Source organism: Miscanthus floridulus, chromosome 6, assembly GCF_019320115.1.
Source record: "Miscanthus floridulus cultivar M001 chromosome 6, ASM1932011v1, whole genome shotgun sequence".
Taxonomy (NCBI): Eukaryota; Viridiplantae; Streptophyta; class Magnoliopsida; order Poales; family Poaceae; genus Miscanthus; species Miscanthus floridulus.
The window spans coordinates 51,232,862-51,254,211 of NC_089585.1; the positions used below are offsets into that span (position 1 = coordinate 51,232,862).

At 42.5% G+C, this 21,350-nt stretch overlaps 1 protein-coding gene across 1 annotated transcript; it reads right to left on the bottom strand.

Moving 5' to 3' along the window:
• Positions 1–519: 519 nt before the first annotated feature.
• Positions 520–9,672, bottom strand: LOC136456027 (auxilin-related protein 2-like). The gene is made up of 8 exons (XM_066455793.1): positions 9,011–9,672; positions 5,854–7,567; positions 5,639–5,768; positions 5,285–5,382; positions 5,113–5,178; positions 4,928–5,017; positions 987–1,163; positions 520–742 (listed from the first exon to the last, which is right to left on the bottom strand). The coding sequence occupies exons 1-8, from the start codon at positions 9,541–9,543 to the stop codon at positions 704–706; spliced, it is 2,847 nt and encodes a 948-aa protein (XP_066311890.1). The 5' UTR covers positions 9,544–9,672; the 3' UTR covers positions 520–703.
• Between the last annotated feature and the right edge of the window lie 11,678 nt (positions 9,673–21,350).

Below are 21,350 nucleotides of genomic sequence, written 5' to 3' on the forward strand. Positions count from 1 at the left end.
GATTGAAATTGGCATGGAAAGAGGCAATAAAAAGATATTTGAAAGCTCAGGATATACCTAAAGATATATGTTTGAATAGAAGTACTTAAAAAGTAGCCTGACCCGTGACTTAGGGCTCTTGGTGAGTTTTCACTCTAGCCTACCCTAACTTGCTTGGGACTGAAAGGCTATATATTGTTTTGTATCTAACCAACATGTATAGTATATATATTAAGCACCGCTCTTCCTGCACATAAACAGCGTATGTAATGTATTTCCAGACAGGACCAGCAGACCTTCCAAAACTGCAGTGCATATGCATCAACTATCTCAATGTTCATTCTTCACATCTGTACCCGCAGGTGCGCGCTCTGCACTAGTGGATATACATTTACCCAAGGAAGTCAAGCAATCTCCGCGTAAATGCTATTGTCAAAAATGGAATTTTCCGCTTGCTATTTACAGGATTGTTTCTCTAAAAGTACAGGTTTACTTACACTACCCACGGAACAACATATACAAAGTTACATGACAAAAATAAAGGTACAGATGTCGATAAATAAAGCGAGCAAGAAATCGGTAACAAGGAAATAAGACAAACACGACAAAACTATATATAATAGAAAAGAAAAAGAATAAAATATCTACCATAGCTTGCCTTTCTGTCCTTCCCAATACTTGTTTTGCAATATATAAATGATCAACATGTTTCCTAAACAAGATGTTAGAATAGTTCTTCTGAGTTGAATTTGTTCCAGGCTTCCTGTTTGCATCACAGAAGTGTGTAAGCAAAGGTCTAACAGAATAAAACCATTGCTTGCGAGTCGTGAGATATTTTATAACACTAAGAATGCCAATCGTGAAAAAGGTTTAGTACTGTACAAACTAACAATGCATTAGAAGCACAGCAGCAGCAATGAGCTTTTGTAGCTGAAATGTTGGGAAAACTGAATTGAACAGGTAAGAAGCTAATAGATCAAGTCTAGAATGACATTGAGTAGCCATACCTTCAGAAGGTCGAATACCTTTTCTGCAATGTATTTCTGTTGAAGATTTGCCCCCTTCTGCTGCACTTTATCAGGATGGATGCACAATGTTGCTTTCCTGTATTCTTTCTTGACAGATGCTGCTGTAATCAGATCAGTCAATGATATAGGTCGCCAACCACATTCAGGCCAAAGAATCTGCACAATTAAACAAGAAGCATTAGTATAGCAATTAGAGAAGAACAAAAGGCTAGAAAATCTAATTTTCTAGCACTCAATAGCCATACTTAAGCATCTTTCCAAAATATAAAACAAAAAGAGATTTTGTAGCACAATGTATAATACAAAAGGTTGCAACTGAAACAACTTCCTGCCCATAAAGGGCGTACCCAGTGCAGAGAGCTCCCGCTCTGTGCGGGGTCTGGGGAAGGGTGTCAGTGGCAAGCCTTACCCTCGCCTGTGCAATGCGAGGAGGCTGCGACTCGAACCCGCGACCTTCCAGTCACAGGCGGTAAGACTCTACCGCTTGCACCAGGCCCGCCCTTCAACACCCTGCCCATGAGACAATTATTTTGAAATCATCCTCACAGTGAACATCATATCATCACTTCGTTTATTAGACTTACTTAACCAGCTATTTTCTATACTGTAGGCACAATGATTAATTTATGCTACATTATACTAATTTTAGTCATGCACAGTATATTCATGAGAAAACGAATGAAACATCTAGACGTCAAATTGATTGCTTCCATCTTTCTAAACCCTATCTTGACTAGTTCCGGGGATTGACGGAGTATCTGCAAAGATTCGATTGGTGTTCTCTATTCACTAGGAGATAGTGAAGCCATCGATGTAGTCTTCCATTCAGAATAATATATAATGCTTGGGTCAAATAGACATGATACTACAGACTGACAATACATTCTTATGCAGACTAATTCTCACCTTACTAACCAAGAGATGTATATATAACCTAACAACAGCATGGCCACACTTGCATTTTATTTCTGTAATTAAAATTTCAGTACACCCTTTTACTGTGGGAATTCTCAACAGTCACATGAAAACATGATGATTTAAAATCGGCCACAAACACAAAGTATTTCAGCAGAGTTCAATCATGGATGATGCTATCTAAAGGGGCATCCAGTTTTGCCTTGGTAGTGATTCTAGGAGTAACCAAGCTGCACACTTATTACCCCCTGCCAAGCTAGACATCAGAGAAATTTGAGCTATTAGACATGTCTATTAGTGCATAAAGGATGAGAGGGAGCAGCTCTTGGTGAAGGAGGATGAGATCAGACATTGATGACAAGAGTATTTTGATAAACTGTTCAATGGTGAGAACGATAACACCACCGTTCAGCTGGACGACTCGTTTGATGACACTAATAGGCACTTTGTGCGGAGGATTCAAGAATCGGAGGTTAGAGAAGCCTAGAAAAGGATGAAAGGGGGCAAAGCAATGGGCCCTGATGGTATCCTAATCAAGGTGTGGAGATGTCTCGGGGCTATAGCTATAGTATGGCTAACCAAGATGTTCAACAATATCTTTCGATCGAACAAGATGCCTGAGGAGTGGAGAAGAAGCATATTGGTACCAATCTACAAGAACAAGGGAGACATCCAAAGTTGTACTAATTATCAGCGAATAAAGTTGATAAACCACACTACGAAGCTATGGGAGAGTCATTGAGCAACGCCTGCAAGGAACAACGCAGATATCTATGAACCAATTTGGTTTCATACCCGGAAGGTCAATCACAGAAGCAATCTTCCTAATAACACAAGTTATGGAGCGGTTCAGAGAGCAGAAGAAGGACCTACACATGGTTTTCATTGACTTAGAGAAAGCTTATGACAAGATACCAAGAAATGTTACGTGGTGGGCTTTCAACAAACATAAAGTACCATCAAAGTACATGACCCTCATCAAGGACATGTACAACAATGTTGTGACTAGTGTTCGAACAAATGATGGCAACACAGATTACTTCCCGATTAAAATAGGACTTCATCAAGGGTTAGCCTTGAGCCCGTATCTCTTTGCCTAGTAATGGATGAGGTTACCAGGAACATACAAGGGGATATCCCTTGGTGTATGTTGTTCGTTGATGATGTAGTGTTAGTGGACGAAAGCCAGACAAGAGTAAATAGAAAACTAGAGTTGTGGCGACAGACCCTTGAGTCTAAAGGTTTTAGATTAAGCAGAACTAAAACCAAATACATGAGATGTGACTTTGGCGGAGCTGCACAGAAGGAGGGAGATATGAGTTTGGAAGGTCAAGTAGTGCCTAAGGATACCTTTCGTTATCTGGGATCAATGCTACAGAGGGATGAAGATATTGATGCGGACGTTAGGCATAGAATCAAAGCAGGGTGGATCAAGTGGCGACAAGCTTCTGGCATTCTTTGTGACAAGAGGATACCACAAAAGCTAAAAGGCAAGTTTTATAGAATGGTGATTGGACCGGCTATGTTCTATGGAGCATAATGTTGGCCTACAAAGATTCGACATGTTCAACAACTGAGTGCTGCAGAAATGTGTATGTTGCGATGGATTTGTGGTCACACAGGAATGGACCAGAGTTCGGAACGATGACATACGTGATCGCCTAGGGGTAGCATCAATTGAAGAAAAACTTGTCCAACATCGGTTGAGGTGGTTTGGCCATGTCCAAAGGAGACCTTCAGAGGCACCAGTGCATTGTGGAGTCCTAAGCCAAGCTAATAACGTGAGGAGAGGTAGAGGAAGACCGAAATTGACATGGATGGAGGCAATAAAAAGATATTTGAAAGCTTGAGATATACTTAGAGATCTATGCTTGAATAGAAGTACTTGGAAAGCAACTATTGAAGTGCCTCAACCGTGACTAGGAGCTCTTGGTGGGTTTCAACTCTAGCCTACCCCAACTTGCTTGGGACTGACAGACTATGTTGTTGTAGCATGTCTATTAGTATGGTAGCATATATAGCCTTCTGTCTCTCTTCCAGATTTTCACCTTCTTAATGCATATGCAAAATAAAAGGCTTCACTCCATTATATCTTAAAATGGAGGGAGTATGAGCTAGGGACGTTCAAAACCAATTTGAAAAGTTTCGCAAAGGCATTTGTAGGGATGGCCAATCCTACCCGCAGGTATCGTTACCGATGTGTGTGGGCGTGGGTACAAAATCTACCCACGGGTACAGGTACAAGATTCTACCCACGGATATGTGCGGGTATGTCACTTCATCCATTAGTGCTAAAAATACAAAGAATTCAATTCTAGTGATAATCAAGCTTGCGGGTGCGGATACCGGCGGGTATCGTACTCGACGGGTGCGGGTACAGGTACAAAATTTTATCCACGGGTATGAAATTTTACTTGATAGGCAATTTATCGTGGGCAGGTATTTATTCCACCCACACCTTACCCGACCCGCTGCCATCCCTACATTTGACACCCACGATCATATTCACCAGGCCACTGGCCTGATTTGCAGTGATCATTTGAACAATTTGGGGAGGGGGGGGGAGAGGATACGGTCAACCCTACTATGGGTCTACTACTAAAAGCATATATTAACTATCTCCTAGTATACATAACCTCAAATTCCATGTGCCCAAAAGTTTAAACTGACAATAACAATATTTCCATAAGTGCCTTTATTGCAAAGAAAAGAAGTACTGGAACTTAGCAACAGATATGGCAAGGAGCCTTTTTTCTCAAACACACAGGAGAGCTAGGTATCATTATATATAAGAGAAATTGTCACTTGGTGCAAGGGCAAGGAGATGAGAAACTCCACGAGCCCCAGCCAAACACCAAAGGTGTAATTTCTCCCTAATGAGCACTAACACCCCATTTAAGTTAGGCAAGATCCCATCAAACATGCAGCGACTGCAATCAGAAAACATATTTCCAAGGAAAAAGGGGCACAAAATCATATATCTACACTGGAAACAGGGTACTAACATATTGTAATGTTGATAGTAAGGCCCGTAGGTTGCCTTCTTTGCCAGCAGCCCACCTCTTTATCTCAAAATCAAGTGATTCACCAATTCTCTGAAAAGAGAAACCACATTACCTCAAAAAACAAACTGTCTAATTCATTTATCTACTTAAAGTCCAGAATCGTTATGATAAGATATAGAGCTTACATGTCGCTCTTCCTGCTCCCGCTGAGCTTGCAAGTCACGCTCATTCTTCTCAGCAAGAGCTTTTGCCTGAAAAATATCATATGAACAGATATAGTTGCCTTTTGAAATCAATATGTTACTTTTATAATTACTAAATGACAAGTGGTTGCAAATTGATTATAAGTTAGCATACCGCACGCTCCATCGTTCTTTGGTGTCGTTCCAGTCTTGCCTTCCTTCTTTCTTCACTCTCTCCATCCACTTCTTGAAATACAGCAGATGATGAAGGTGCTATATATGAAAAATATTAAACAAGGTTAGTGCTTCATACACTCAAAGTATGCTAAGGTAGTCTTCTGTACTAAAAAAACATTAGTTTTAAACGCTGTAGAGAGCCTGAGTTGTGACCACCCCTATCTCCACGACTAGAAACATTGATTGGCATCTTTAATCAACATGTGCTATAATTGATTTGCGCAAATTAGTTTCTAAGATAGCTCAGAAACACTGCTAATAATAATAATAGCATTCAAATACTAAATAGTACCTCCAAATATAGAAGATAGGCCATCCATAAGATTGCTTGACGAAGGCTGAGTAAAGGAAGAAGCTGAACTGGAAGATGTCCTTACACCACCAGAATCAGCATTGCCATGAGGTTGAACATCGAAAGGATTCTGAAAATTTTAAAAGTATCAGAGAAAACAAAGTTAAACGGAAAATTTCCCTACAAAATAACTCATGCAGTTGCTCAGTTCTCACCGTTGTGTTGTTGTATGATCTCGGTACACTGCTTGATCTAGAAGGCATGCCAAAGAATGACTCGAGATCAGGTTCTGCTGTTGCTCTCCTTTGCTGATTTTCTCTTGCCCGTGCTTTAGCTGCAGCCCTTTCTCTAGCTTCATTAGCAGCCCTTTGCCGAGCTTCAGCAGCAACCCTCTCGAAAGCTGCTCTTTCAGCCCTCCTTCGTGCTTCTGCTGCAGCTTTCTCAACAGCAGCTCGCTCAGCTTTTGCCCGAGCTTCTGCAGCAGCTCTCTCCTGAAATTCTGCTGCTTCCTTTTCTCTAGCTTCAGCAGCAGCCCTGGCAGCTCTTTCCTTTGCTTCTGCAGCAACTTTGGCATCCCTTTCCCTTGATTCTACTGCAGCCCTTTCTCTAGCCTCTGCTGCTTCTCTTTCCTTAGCTTCTGCAGCAGCCTTTGCAGCTCTCTCACGAGCTTCTGTTGTTGCTTTCCATACGGCAGCTCGCTCTGCTCTTTGACGAGCCTCCTTCTCAGCTCGCATGCATGCTTCAGCAGCTGCTCTTTCACGTGCCTCCCGTACAGCCTTATCTACAGCCTGCCTGGCCTCCCTCTCTTTTTCACGCCTCCTCTGCTCCTCTTGTTCCCTTTGTCTCACCTTTTCCCTTTCCCTCTCAAGCTGTTCTTCCCTCTCCCTTTCTGCTCTTCTTTGCTCCTCTTTATGTTCTCTTTGTATTCGTTCATTTTCTAATCTCTCTTCTTCATCTGTAGTTCCCATTTCATGAGCACATACTTCTGCTTTCTCATCTATTTCTGGCTGTCTATATTGATTGCTGGTGAACATAGAATCAAATGCCCCTTGGTTCCCCCCTTTAGAGTGTCCCATCTCAGTCCAGTCCATGAAACTTGCAGTAGCTGCAGATGGATAATGCCCGTTTCCTTCATGCTTTAGAACTTGTGGATGACCATTGGCAAAATTAGCAGGCTTTGCCATGAAAAAATCTTCCAATTCATCAATTTGGGATGTTTTAGAAGTGTTTGAACATGCGGAGTGATGGTAGCCTTGATTACGATGATGGGCATATGCTTCACTAGTTACAGATTCAGTAGGTGGTTTCTTAGCAGCAAGTGGAGGTGGCGGCCGTGAAGGAGGCGGCGCACTTGTAGGTAGTGTCACTAGAGCAATATCAGAAACAGTTACCCACACATCATTAGGCCTCTGTGAAGATTGATTTGCCTCTAACAAATCGTCTTCCCCAGCAAATGGGTTTAATGTCTGAAAACCAGTGGTAACAGGTACTTCACGGATAACAGATGCTTCAGGGAAGTTCATCTCAAACAATTTATTGTCAGGTGCTTCTGCTGAAGCTTGTTGGACTGGCTTCTCCTGAGGCACCCGATCAGAGACACTCATGCTATTTATGTTTTCAGCATATCTCCTTTCATTTATATCACTCTGGTTTTCAGATGTAAACGAAAAGGGTGGCATGGCTTTTGGAAAGTCAGTAAAGATATCAGACCCCTGAAATATCCCACTGGTATTATCAGGCACATCAACTTTTGTGTTCCCTTCCTTCACAGGCATGCCGATGTTATTCAAAGGATCTGAAAACAATCCAAAAGATGAATATCCCGATCTGTGTGTACCACCTAAAATGACGAAAGGATCTTCTGGCGTGCTCACACTCATTTTGCTGGATGAAATTGATTCACTTTCTTGCCTTATTATAGGTTCCTCCCTGTATATATTTCAGTCACAACTGATCACCAAACAAGAGAAGAATAACTCATATGGTTATCACAAAGACAACTATATTGCATTTGATTCTTAACAGTTCCCACAAGCAGTCATATATGCTGTTAATGATTAAAATCAAAGTGATAGAAATTAGACAGGTCAACACAACACAACACTTATCGACAATGTAGCTCTCAGGAACCACCAGAAGGGGAAAACCAGATAGGAAAGTAATTGAAAGTGAACTTGCATTAGCACAATCATGAAGTTATGATGCATTTAGTGAACTACTCACTTCCAAACCAGCAATAAAACAGGCAAGTAAAATACAATATCATACGAAGGGTTCATTGCTATAAAAGGTAGCTAATGAGCAACGATAGGACACGTGGCCTGAATAACCAGTTTTCCTCCAGTTCCAACTTCTAGTTAGATACAGGATGCCACATACAATTTTCTGCTATGCACTAAATTGCACCTGCAACTTCTTCAAATAAAGTATGATCCGACCATAAGGCACAGACATTTGAAGATCTTGCATTGTCATAGACAAAATCATCTTTAATGTTGAACAAAGCATTCAAACAACCAATATGGATCTAATAATGGATATAATGGAAGAAATATGACACGTCAGTTCAGAGTCTCAAGTGATTAGCCTAGATTCAATTTTATCATAGGAACTAGAACAAGAACGCTCGCTACTGCAAAAGGAAGAGTGGCATGCAAAAGGCAGAACTCATAATGTTCCCAAAAGTTCTGAAAATGTAAGATGCCTAGAAATTATATTAGAAAACAATAAATATCAAGTCAACGTCAAGAGAACATATCAGCAAACAGACCCTCAAACCAGTGGACAAATTCAACACAGAATCTCTCTAACTGTTTCCGAAATCAGCGCTATTAAATGAACATACTGAAAAGCCAGGCTGAAAAGTATTGTTCGCTGATTTGTTGTGAGAGAAAAATATTGTACTATGGCTGACAAGCCAAGCTGATAAGTTCAAGCGAACAAGGCTATATCTTTACCCATCGCGCGTGCAGAGGAACAGGGTTGGGGGGGAAGGGGAGCAGTGGTTCAACTATAAGTTTTCATGTTTTCTCTTGCAGTTATTCACTTGAAATCTTTCATCCACGTCACTATGGCTTACTTTCCCCATTCTTTCCTGCTGTTTGAATTATGCTTCTGTGGCATTGCATCAAAAGACTCAGAATCTAAGCACCAAAAGTCCAAAACTTTTAAAAACTTGGACAGGACTTCATTTCCAGAATCTAGCTTACCCAGGATGGAGCATAATTTGTCAATTCGATGGTTGTAACAAAACAGCTAAAACCTTACCCATAACCCATCCAAGCTCACCTTCTAAATAATAAATCAAGTATGCAGAAAATACATAGATAAATGCAAACTAAATGGAAATTTTGAATTAGAAGACTCTCAGACCTTGCCGAATAGGGATGGCTCGTGCCTCCACCAAAGTCAGGGATCACACCATCATCAAACGCCACAGGCTCCATTTGCGGCGCCGGCTTCATGCTCCTATCAAATCCAGGGACCAAATCATCGTCGAACCCCACCGGCTGACGGTCCCGCTCCACCTCCCTGACCGGCTCCTCCGTCGAATTGGTGCTCCCACCCAACCCAGGGAGCAAGTCTTCATCAAAACCCACCGCCTCCGACTCCCTCCTCTCCGGCTTTGCCGCGCTCCCGACGCCACCGAGGAAGTCCTCCCCTTCCCCGCCACCGCCGCCTCCAAACAAGGGGATCGCGTCGAATGGATCGGCCGTGTCAGGATCGTCGTCGAAGACCGGCTTGTCGAACACGGGCGGCGGCGTCGACGGCGAGGAAGAAGCCTTAGGCGAGGGCTCGGGGGCCTCGTCCGCGTCGTTGAAGTAGGAGTCGAACATATCGTCGTAGAAAGAGGCCGACGGGGGCTTAGAGGGACCGAGGTCATTGACAAGGACAGAGTCATCCATGGCCGGATCGAGCACGCCTCCGGCAGCGACGGAATGGAGGCGACGGAGTCGGGAGAGGAGAGACGAGGTTTGGGTGCTGTGCTGACGGCTTCAACTTCAAGGAAGGAGGTCGTGGTGGGGTGAGGTGATGTCGGGGTGCCTCCGAGGAGAGGAGCGTGTGTTCGCAGAATTCGAGTTTTTTTTTCGAAAGAAATATTTTCTTTTGTCGTTTACGCGGTTTTTCGAATGCCAGTCTCCGAGGTGGGTTTCGTCCGAATTTTGTTTTTAGCCATCTCTCCGTAAGAATTTCACATTTTAGAATTCTAGAAAATCATTTGTAAAAATAGATTTAAGTTCGGCACTGTCGGCACGAAATTTCATCCCGTTCCGAGGGCACACGAGCAAGCCGGAAGGGTCCGCTCGATGAAGCTAGAGATCTGCCTAGCTTCGGCGCAGGGATGGTCGATCCTGCGCATTTCTCCCGAGACGTGCCAGTCAATTTGACCCTGCAATTAACAAGGAGAGAAAATTTATCAGTAATTTAGGGCGAAACTTGTCGATGTTGCCAGACAGTCCCGAATGTGCGGCTCTGAGAGCCGATATAAAAGAAAATCGACTGAACAATCGATTCCAGCATATTCATAAGGATAAATCAATTAAAGCTCATGGAGTTGTATAAAAAGAATCGGTTATCATTCAGGATGAATATCATTATTTAGATAAATATCGGTCAATGACAAAAAGATGTCAACAATAATTAATTTATGCTAAGTCAATGACTCTAAGTAGGGATGAAAATGGATCGGATACGGACGGATATCACCGATATTACATTTGTTTTCATATTTCTGTCCAGATTCGGATTCGAATACGGATAGTGTCAACTATGTCGGATAGGATACGATTGGATATCGACATCATAAATATGCGATTTGAGTATTCGGATACGGATACGGTATCGGATGTTGGATATCCGGACTCAGATACGGACAGATCTCAACCCCTCTAAACAGATTAGGTTTCGAATACGGTCGAAAAATATCCGTACCGTTTTCATCCCTAACTGTAAGTAATCGAACCCCTTTTATATAAAAGAAACAACTCATCACCATTCAACCATTTAATAAAGATAAATCTAATGAATATATTAGATCTCATCTATCGCTATGACCAGTGGGGCATGAGGTAGAATCATGTAGGTCGTAGAAACAACAATAGACTTGATGACCCTAATTTATCACTAATATCAGTGGGACATGAGACAGAATCATGCAGACCGTAATACAATAATAAGATCATGGGGCTAACATATCTTTCAACATATCCTACTTCAACGATCTCATGACGTGAACTGTTCGTGAAAGCGCTCGATATCGGCTAAAACAACCGATTTAGGCATAACACAGTTGAGGTCATGCCATCTCAGGAATAAATCTACCGAATAATGACTCCCACTCCACGTGCTAACAGTGGGGGTGCGAGACAGAATCACACAAGTCGTGATAACGGGTCATGAAACAGTTTTCGCTAGCCAATAGATCTACTCAAAATCAGACATACCTTAACCGCATACTATGCGCGATCAAGATTGATATAAAATAGCCGATAAAACATAACTCATCGTTTAAAGAGCAGATCAGATAAGTTTATATTAACAAACGATGGGTTAAACATGATATAAGGCTGATCTAGATCAATCCCAATCGAGCGAAGTGATATTGCTGTAATTAAATAAATAATAGAAGCAATAAGCAATATCGATAACTTAATGAATCTATCTGAAGGAATGCCACCCTTAGATAGAGTCGATAACTTGACATTAATCTAATTCGAGCAGTGGAGGTCGACCGGATTGATGCAACCTTACTTGAACTAGACAAGAATCGATAACTAACTTATACCAGAGTCGCGGTGGAGGTCGATTGGATCAATGCAGCCGTACGAACAGAGGTATAAGCCATGACGGTACTTACAGACAAGCAGTGGAGGTCGACCGGATTGATGCAGCCGTACTCGCTGAAGAACTCACCGAGATCTACTCTACTCCTACTCCAAAGGGGTGGCCGTAGCCAAAAAAAAGTAAGTAACTTATATTTGATTGATTGTGTGTTTTTATAATAGCCGGGGTTTGATATTTATACCTGGGACCTACGCATGACTCATATCTAAGCACGACTCATCACAATCTTTGGTCCTAGAGAAAACATTCCTAATTTAAGATAACTTGGACTCTAATCTTTCCCTTTTTATAGAGTCCAACATGCCTTGTCCCGGCGCCGATTGTAGCCTTTGCCGTTATCTGCTAACGCTATCTGAGGAAAGCCGATTCTAGTGTTGTATTCGAAGCAGCTGATACCAACCTGTTCGCAATTGATTCCTAGATGACATGATCTTGGGGGTCTTCGAGTCCCTGCGATTCTTCTTCCTAAATTCTGGTGTAAACACATGTCCCCTAATTTTAGGATAAAAGTAATTTTATTCTAAAATTATCACGTCTGTACCCCCAATAGATCCGCAGTCACAGGTAAAGAATCTTGATCTAGGGTCTACTGTTTGTCACCGTCTATGTCAGCTCATGAGCCCATGTTTCAAAACTTTTACGAGAGCATCATTACTTCACGGGCACTTAGATTTATCTTTCCAGGCCAGCTATAAAATGTCTATCCGACCTTGGTGTGAGCAATTCAACAATTCAACTATGTTTATCTTCCATATGCCCCTTCGAGTGCTTCTGACTCCGCCGGATCCTCCATGGTCAATCTTTTTGCTATGAAGATCTTGAGCGGTTAGAAGAATTCTTGTGTATAGAGTGATTGTGTCGCTCATCTCAGCACCTCATCGAGCAAGAGAATCCGCTACTGCGGTTAGAAGAATCCTTGTGATATCGTCTAGGTCTTCTCTCCATCCTCGCAGAGTTGTTCTAGTGTTTGCAAGGGCTAAAATATGTGGACACCTTCTCCTTGTTTGCTCAATTAAATGTCCATCAGAAAAGCCACAAGCTTCTTTCCCGCAGTTTCCTAGTCACCGAGAAATCAGCTGGACATCTATTAAGTAGGCGGCCTTTCCTCTTCTCTGACATAATTTTATTAACGGGCCAATGTGACTCGGTTCATGATGACCTTTAGCCCTGTGGGGATTCGAACTCCCTTCAATCCAAAGAAACCTTGGTGGGATAATTGCTGGTCAATGTAAATATTTTGTATCCATCCCACGATATTTTGTAATTTGAGGAAGCAATAAGTCCGAATATGTTATCTCTTTGTTATCTGTCCCCTGAATTTTCGGAGCGTCGATCCGTTTCCGTATCTGATTTCAATTTCACACCCCCGACGAAATTTATCTCCTCGCCTCCCCGGGCTATATATACGGGATACGACTAGGGATCAAAAAACAACTCGCTTCGTCTCAACCCTTCTGCGTCCTTAGTATAGTTCATGCTTTTTCGTTGTTTTGAGATCATGGAGAACAACAAGAGGTCTGCTGAAGAGGCCCTCAACGGATCTGCATCATCATGTCAGTGCCTTCATCATCAGGAGGGTACAACTCATGATGCCCCCGCTGCCTCGGGGGATAGGGCCGACTCCGTTCGACCTTTAGGGTTCTCTTCGTTAACAGCTCATCGCCAGCTCCCTTGTTATCAGAGGAGACGGATTGACAATGACGTTCTGCTTGCCTCCATTGATCGGCATAGCCAGGGTCTCACTGAATGTCTCTCCCTCGTAGAATTGGCTCTAGCCATGGTTCGATGTCGATCACCTCCCAAGGCCGATTCGGTGGAGGATAGGTTGGCCAAGGCCGAGGCCAGAATCATGGGTGAGATATCTATCATAACCTTTGCTTCCTTTCAATTTCATCTTCAAGATTCTAATCATCTTCCTTTTGAATCTTTTTAGATTTGTCTGCTCAACTGGAAAGCCCACGATTGGCTACGGAAGTATGTGGCGGAATTCATCAACGCTAGGGGTGCCATCCTGGTGGTTCACCTGCACAACATCCCGAACCGTGTTAGGGAGGTCGCTTTGCATGGCGTTTGCCATGGTGCCGCCATGGCTTTGGCTTTTGCGCAAGCCCATTCTAGCCATGAACTTCGGTTCCTTCCCCATGGTTTTCCAGCCACGACGCACCCTGGGGATTATGAGCGCCTGGTTGAGGATTTCTTCAGCGCTGCTAACTCTGTAGCCTTTATTTCCTAGGCCGATGATATAGTAGACAAAGTGTTTTCTGGCCCGTAGTTTGTAATAGGTGATATTAGCAAACAATTTCTCTGTCTTAAGTGATTTTTATTTCATACTTCATACTATATGCATCACCTTATCTGTGTTTGCTTTGCTCCTATAGGCGATACACATCGTACCGGCTTTGACCCATTCGGGTTTATTTTCACGCTAGAGGCGATATCCTCCTGGTATCAGCTATTAGAGCCGACGACTGAGCAAATTGGTTGTCAAGTATTAATCCAAATGCTAAGGCAATATTTCTTTAAATATTTTCCATTTGATTGCTCTGCCGAATTCTTCTTCTCCTCTTAGTGTTTCCAAAACATAAGCATTATCAGGCGCACAACGTTTGATCCGATAAGGTCCTTCCCAATTAGATGACCATTTGCCGAACTTGCTGTCCTTTGACCCAATCTACAATTTTACTTTTCAGACCAAATCTCCATTAGAAAATTGCTTATTCTTGACTCTTTTATTGTAATATTTTACAACCCTTAGTTTATTGGCTTCAATATTTCAAGAGCACGCAGCCGAAGGCAACTCAAATCCTCTAAATCATCTATCACAAGATCCTTGTAGACTTTGGCTGATAAATCATTTTGCAACATAACACTCCTCAATCTAGTTTGAACTTCCCAAGGAAGGACTATATTATGGCTATTCACAAATTCATAAGGCGACCATATCAGCTCTTTTGCTCTTGGCCATCAAGGGTAATCCATCCACAGCCCTCTCCAGAGTCTTGTCTCCCTTTTTCATTTTTGAAGATCAGGTCCTGAAGGTGAAATAGGCTCAGAGGAGTCTCTTTGATCATGAAACTCTTTTGGCCAAGGAGAACACGAACAGGCAAGAGGCTAAAGAACTGTCACAGTCGATTGATCACCTTTGTTCCAGCTAAAGAGCTGATTTTGAAAATAGCCAATTTCAGACTCCCAGTCTTAATCCTATTTAGGTCTGAAAACACAACCTTTATTAAGAGAGCCCTTCGATCTTCTATCCTTAGTCATTTAGCGCTGTACTCTCTTTAGTATTAGCAAGGTGATGTTTCACCTTCTATTAATTGTGGTTGCCTTTTGCACGACTCGAGGCATCCACCCCTTTGTCCCGTGGCTTCAAATACCGGCTGAGGGCTCCAGTCTTGAACACATCCGCACTTGCAACCGTTCATGTTTCTTTGCTTTTCTTTGCCCTCACAGAACTCTATAGTAGCCTTTCTCTCTTCCTGTATATTCAATCAACTTCATGGCCGGTGAGGAGAACCGCGATGGAGGAGGTCAAGGAGGACAACATGCCGATGAACCAGCGCCTCCAACGCATGAGATAAGATTGACATCCTCTATTCATGATGATGATCTTTTCTGACTTGTCTATAGGTTCATCGTGAATGATGGCCTTTGTTCCCTCCCCAGGGCCAGCAAGCCCTCTGACGCTGCATCTTCCACGTCGGCTTCATCGTCGAATTCTTCCAACTCGTATAACGACGACGATGCCCGGCGCTTCTTCCGAGAATGGAGGGCGGCCGAGGACCGCTATTCTGAGGCAATTCAGAAAAACAGCCAGCTTGAGATCTGTCTAGGGGTCTTCCAAGCGACCTTTAATGTGGCTAAGGAGGATGCCAGTGCCATTCGAGCGTGGCTGGCTGAGTCTGACGCCACGGTGGTAGGTAAGACGAGTTCCATGCATGCTTCTATTCGGATTTCCACCGTCTTTAACTTGATAGTCTTCTATGATCGCCAGCCCTAACGGTGCAGTCAGAGTCTCTCCAACTGGCGGCGAACGCGACCATGAATGTCATCAATGCTCGGGGTTCCCTCATCAATGCTCACCTCCAAGACATCCCGGCCCATGCTCAGGAGATCGCCCTCCACGACGTTCGTCATGGCGCGTCAGTGGTGCTAACCACGACGCAAGTCCAGACCGGGTATAACCTCCATGCCATGGAAGCTAGCTTCCCAATGGGCGACGGCCCTGAGGGACATGAGGACCTGCTCGAAGAATTCATCGTTGCCGTGGAGGTAGCTGTGGACATTACATCAGCTCAGGAAGTAGTGAACAAGGTCTTCGATTAGTTTGTACTTAGGGTAAACTGATGAACAAAGACTTCTGCTCTTTCATGAATGTGTCTTAGTGTAATGCCCTTGTGTATGACTGTCTTTGTTTTTATTTCTTGCTCTGGAGACGATACACTTTGTATCGGCTTTTATGTCTTTGAAGACTTTTTCATTTTTTGAACTAGAGGCGATACCTTACTGGTACCGGCTATTAGAGCCGATGACTAACCAAATCGGCTATCAAGTGTTGATCAAATGCTAGGATAACATCCATTCAAATATTTTGCCACGGAACTTTTCATACCAATGGTTAAACGATTTATCAACCCAGGTCAAGCATCCCATTAAGCAAAATAGAACTCCTTTAAGAAATCTATCAACTCTAAATCGCATTTATGATTCGACTTAGCATTCACATACGTCGGCCTAAACCCATCTCCAGGACCAATGCTTATTTTTTCTTAATCCAATGGCCAACGTGAAGCTGTAACTATTTACTAAAACAGACTCTCAGAGTCAATTGCTTGCATCGGCTGCTGGCTTTCATTGTTGATTTTAATGAAGCCTCATTCCCATAACTTGCCAGAAAAGTATTCAAAATCTCCTAGTTCTCAAAAGACTGGATCGGCCGTTGCGATGCTCATAGATTCATCAGCATGAACCAGTTCGACATCATCTCCATGCTATTGAATCAAACACTGATGCATGGTCGATGGTACACAATAGTTCGCATGAATCCAATCATGACCAAGGAGCAGGTATACAACCCTTTTCTATCGATGACGAAGAATGTGGTGAGCAAAGTCTTACTTCTGATTGTCAGTTCGACATTCATTGCCCCTCAGGTCTTAGATGTGTTACCTCTGAAGTTTTTAAGCATCATGTCAGTCTCAATCAGATCTCCTGGTCCCTTGCCAAGTTTACAAAAAGTGGTGTAAGGCATAAGATTGACAGAAGCACCTCCGTCCACCAGCATCTTGTTCATCAGCTTCCTATCAACCAAACCTTTCACGTATAAAGCTTTTAAGTGCCGATGCTTGTCTGGTTTATCAAATATTGCTTGTTGTATAACCGTCAACTTGACAACTATCTCCTTATACTCTGATTCATCGAAATCCAAACAAACTCCTTGATCCGCTAGAGCTCTGAACTCTGATGGCAACAGAAAAGCCATTTAAATATTAGCCGATGGTTGCTTTCTTTCGGTTGTCTGCTTAGCACACCATATTTGAGGTTTACCGGATGCCTGAGCCTATTCCAACTTTTTATTCCTTAGACGTTGCATCCTTCCCTCCTGGCTTCTTGTCAAGCTTCCTAGACACCATTGGCCTTCCTACCAAATATATTTTCTTTCATTGCCCTCTTTTTCATAATCAGCCCAGTCTTGATCAATAACTCTTTTTCCCAGCCGACTATGAACACTTTTATTTTTTAAACACCAATCCATGTTATTATGATGATATGCATCTTGAGCATGGATAGACCGGTGGTTGGTTTTGGGATTGCCTAAACTCCCAATATTAATTGCTGCATTCTGGACAGTCATGTCTAGTAGGCAACTTCAAACCTTCATTCTAGCAATGTCTGAAGAAAGGACAATTCCAATATGATTCGGCTTGTATCCTTTCATACGTCTCCTTTTCTAGTTGACGTTGGTACTCTTGATCCTCTAACCAACGATGATAATCCTTTTCCTTCTGCTGTTGCCACTCATTCAATAGGATCCAAGATGTAATTCATGGCTTTATCGCCCTATCTTTTGACGTTTCTCCCTGCTCATATCGGTTCTTTTGCTTATCGCGAAGTCTTCTAATCTCTCTGTACTCGTCAGTCGATATTTGCATCTTGGGATCGACTATTCTAGCTTCTCTTGATTTGGTTGATGTTAGGACCTTAGTCTTTCCTTTGAGCAGCCTAGCATCAATCATGTTTTGATCTCCTGGGAAAGGATTGTCATCAACTTTCATTTTCTGAGGCATATCAAATTTGAGCCTTCCTTGAATAGCCCTCTGTATATGCTGTAGAAAGATTCTGCATTTATTAGTGGAATGAGAAGTAGCGTTATAGAACTTGCAGAACTTCTTATTTTTCAATTGATCAGGGGGCAACATAACATGATTCTCAGGCAACTTGATTTGACCCTTCTCAAGTAAGAAATTGAAGAGCTTGTCTGATTTTGTGACATCAAAGTCATAGCTCTCCTCGACTTCTCTTCCCTAAGGATTTGGCACCATTATTGTTTTTTGCTCCAATTCTATTTAGCCACAGCAACCTCTTCCTCTTCATCTTCATAGCCATCATCGACTGAGTATGGATTATAAGCTTCGGCCACTGCGGTACTCTTCTGGAATTAGGTATCTCTATGCATACTCTGGAATTGGCTATTGAGCACTGCCACTCGTTGAGCCAATTGACCCAAGTTATCAAATTCTTGTCCCAACAGTTTCTCTTTCCACATTGGCAGCATTCCTTGAACGGCTAAAGCAGCTAGTTGATCATCAGTCAAGTTTAATGAGAAGCATAGGTTCCTAGTTTCTCGAAACCTCTGAAGAAACTCAGTGCCCAATTCATTGGTCTTCTTCCTTATAGTCATCAAATCGGTAATCTTCTTTTCTCCAGTCCTAGTATAAAAATATGTATAAAATTTCTTCTCCAAATTAGCCCAATTGGCAATAGAGTTGACTGGTAGTGATGAAAACCAAGTGAAGGTTGGCCCTGACTGGAACAAGGAGAAGAAGCGAACTCGATGGGCCTCCTCAACTGATACCTCGCTCAATTATGTAAGATACCGATTGACATGCTCTATCGTGCTTATACTGTCTTGGCTAGTGAACTTAGCGAACTCTGAGAGCCTGTAATTTGTGGGAAGAGCGACCAAATCATACCATTCTGGATATGGACGTTTGTACGAGAAGGTCAGCATTTTGGCTTCAGACCGAACTTATTCTTCATTATCTCGGTCACCCTCAGCAACAACTCATCAGTATTTGAATTTAGATTTCTCTGCACCTGCTGACCCATCTGTGGATTGAAATCCTATGTGCCTTGATACCCTGGATTCGAAATCATGTGAAGGGTGTTATAATCTGTGCCATAATGATACCCTTGTGGAATCTCTATCTGTTGGGTCATTTACTGGTTTGCTGCTTGAAGTCTCTGATTGTAGACATGAGGATCTATATCTCTACGGATCCGTTGAATTGATGGCGCTATTTTTTGAGCCGACGATGGTATGTGGCCTGATGTGCCAAAATTGATCACCTGATTCTGACCTTGTCCCGCTGGCTATTGCACATGCTGTACTAACGATCTAGGATTATACTGTATCTGATTCGTAGTAGTTCCTTAAGCTTGTTCAGATGAACCTTGGGCTGTCTGGACATCATCATTACCAGCTGGTGCTGCTTCTTGATGGCTGGTACCGACTTGATTAGTTCCTTGGGTCGACGGATCTGGAATGTTGTAATAAGCCGGCCCAACTTGACCAACTGGAAACCAATGAATCGTCTCTTTTCATGGTGTTGTGGAATGCGTCCAAGAAAGCTTTATTATGGCTTAATATGGCATCACGAACAGATTTGTCTACAACTTTTGTAAAGAAACGCATGTCTTCAGCTTCAACTGTATCTGTCTGTCAGTGTAATAGAACTTTTGGTAGTGGATATTTCTGAACAATTGTGTTGTCACATGTTTTGATGTAGGACAATAAATATTTATTCTGAAATTCTTCTATAGCTTTGCTGATGACACATTTATCTCCATCGAGTAGGTCTTCATAATATACCATAAGGATATCGTTGTTGTTGTGAACCGTCATGACGATTGTGGGGTCCCACCGGATGTGCCAGAAACGTGTGTTGGCACAAAATTTCATCCCATGCTGAGGGCACACGAGCAAGTCAGAAGGGTCCACTCGATGGAGCTGGAGATCCGCCTAGCTTCAGCGCAGGGATGAACGATCCTGCGCACTCTTCCCGAGATGTGCCAGTCAATTTGACCCTACAATTGATAAGGAGATAAAGTTTATCAGTAATTTAGGACGGAACTTGCCGGTGTTGCCAGACAGTCCCGAATGTGCGGCTCTGAGAGCCGATATGAAAGGAAATCGACTAAACAATCGATTCCAGCGTATTCATAAGGATAAATCAGTTAAAGCTCATAGGGTTGTGTAAGAAGAATCAGTTATCGTTCAGGATGAATATCATTATTTAGATAAATATTAGTCAATGGCAAAAGGATGTCAACAATGATTAATTTATGCTAAGCCAATGACTGCAAGTAACCGAACCCCTTTTATATAAAAGAAACAGCTCATCACTATTCAATCATTTAATAAAGATAAATCTAATGAACATATTAGATCTCATTTATCGCTATGACCAGTGGGGCATGAGGCAGAATTATGCAGGCCGTAAAAACAACAATAGACTCGACGACCCTAACTTATCACTAATATCAGTGGTGCATGAGGCAGAATCATGTAGGCCGTAATACAATAATAAGATCATGGGGCTAACACATCTTTCAACCTATCTCTACTTCAACGATCTCATGATATGAACTATTCGTGAAAGCGCTCGATATCGGCTAAATCAGCCGATTCAGGCATAGCGCACAGTTAAGGTCATGTCCTCTCAGGAACAAATCTACCGAATAACGATCCCCACTCTACGGTGCTAATAGTGGGGTGTGAGGCAGAATCACACAGACCGTGATAACAGGCCATGAAACGGTTTTCGCTAATCAATAGATCTACTCAAAATCAAACATGCCTTAACCACACACTATGCGCGATCAAGATTGATATAAAACAGCTGATTTGGCCCTATTCGGCTTACTCCATATTCGACTTGTTCGGCTTCTTTTTTTAGCCAGAACATCGTTTTTCTCTCACAACAATTCAGACAGAACAGTGTTTTTCAGTTAGTTTTCAGCCAAAATTCTGGCCAGCCGAACGGGGCCAAAACATTACTCATCGTTTAAAGTGCAGATCAGATCAGTTTATATTAACAAAAGATGGGTTAAACAAGATATAAGGCCGATCTAGATCAATCCCAATCGGGCGAAGTGATATTGCTGTAATTAAATAAATAATGGAAGCAATAAGCAATATCGGTAACTTAATGAATCTATCCGAAGGAACGCCACCCTTAGATAGAGCCGATAACTTGACCTTAATCTAGTTTGAGCAGTGGAGGTCGACCGAATCGATACAGCCTTACTTGAACTAGACAAGAATCGATAACTAACTTATACCAGAGTCACAGTGGAGGTCGACCGGATCGATGCAGCCGTATGAACAGAGGTATAAGCCATGACAGTACTTACAAACAAGCAGTGAAGGTCGACCGGATCGATGCTGCCGTACTCACTGAAGAACTCGCCGAGGTCTACTCTACTCCTACTCCTAAGGGGTGGCCGGAGCCGAAAAAAGTAAGTAACTTATATTTGATTGATTGTGTGTTTTTACAATAGCTGGGGTTTTATATTTATACCCGGGACCTATGCATGACTTCTATCTAAGCTTGACTCATCACAATCTTTGGTCCTAGAGAAAACA

What these genes read in the sequence shown, in the direction of transcription:
- LOC136456027 (XM_066455793.1), bottom strand. Translation starts at nt 9,543, where the DNA reads ATGGATGACTCTGTCCTTGTCAATGACCTCGGTCCCTCTAAGCCCCCG. An exon ending in AGCCATCCCTATTCGGCAAG is followed by an intron (nt 7,568 to 9,010) that starts GTCTGAGAGTCT and finishes AAATATATACAG; the next exon opens with GGAGGAACCTATAATAAGGC. An exon ending in GATCATACAACAACACAACG is followed by an intron (nt 5,769 to 5,853) that starts GTGAGAACTGAG and finishes TAAAATTTTCAG; the next exon opens with AATCCTTTCGATGTTCAACC.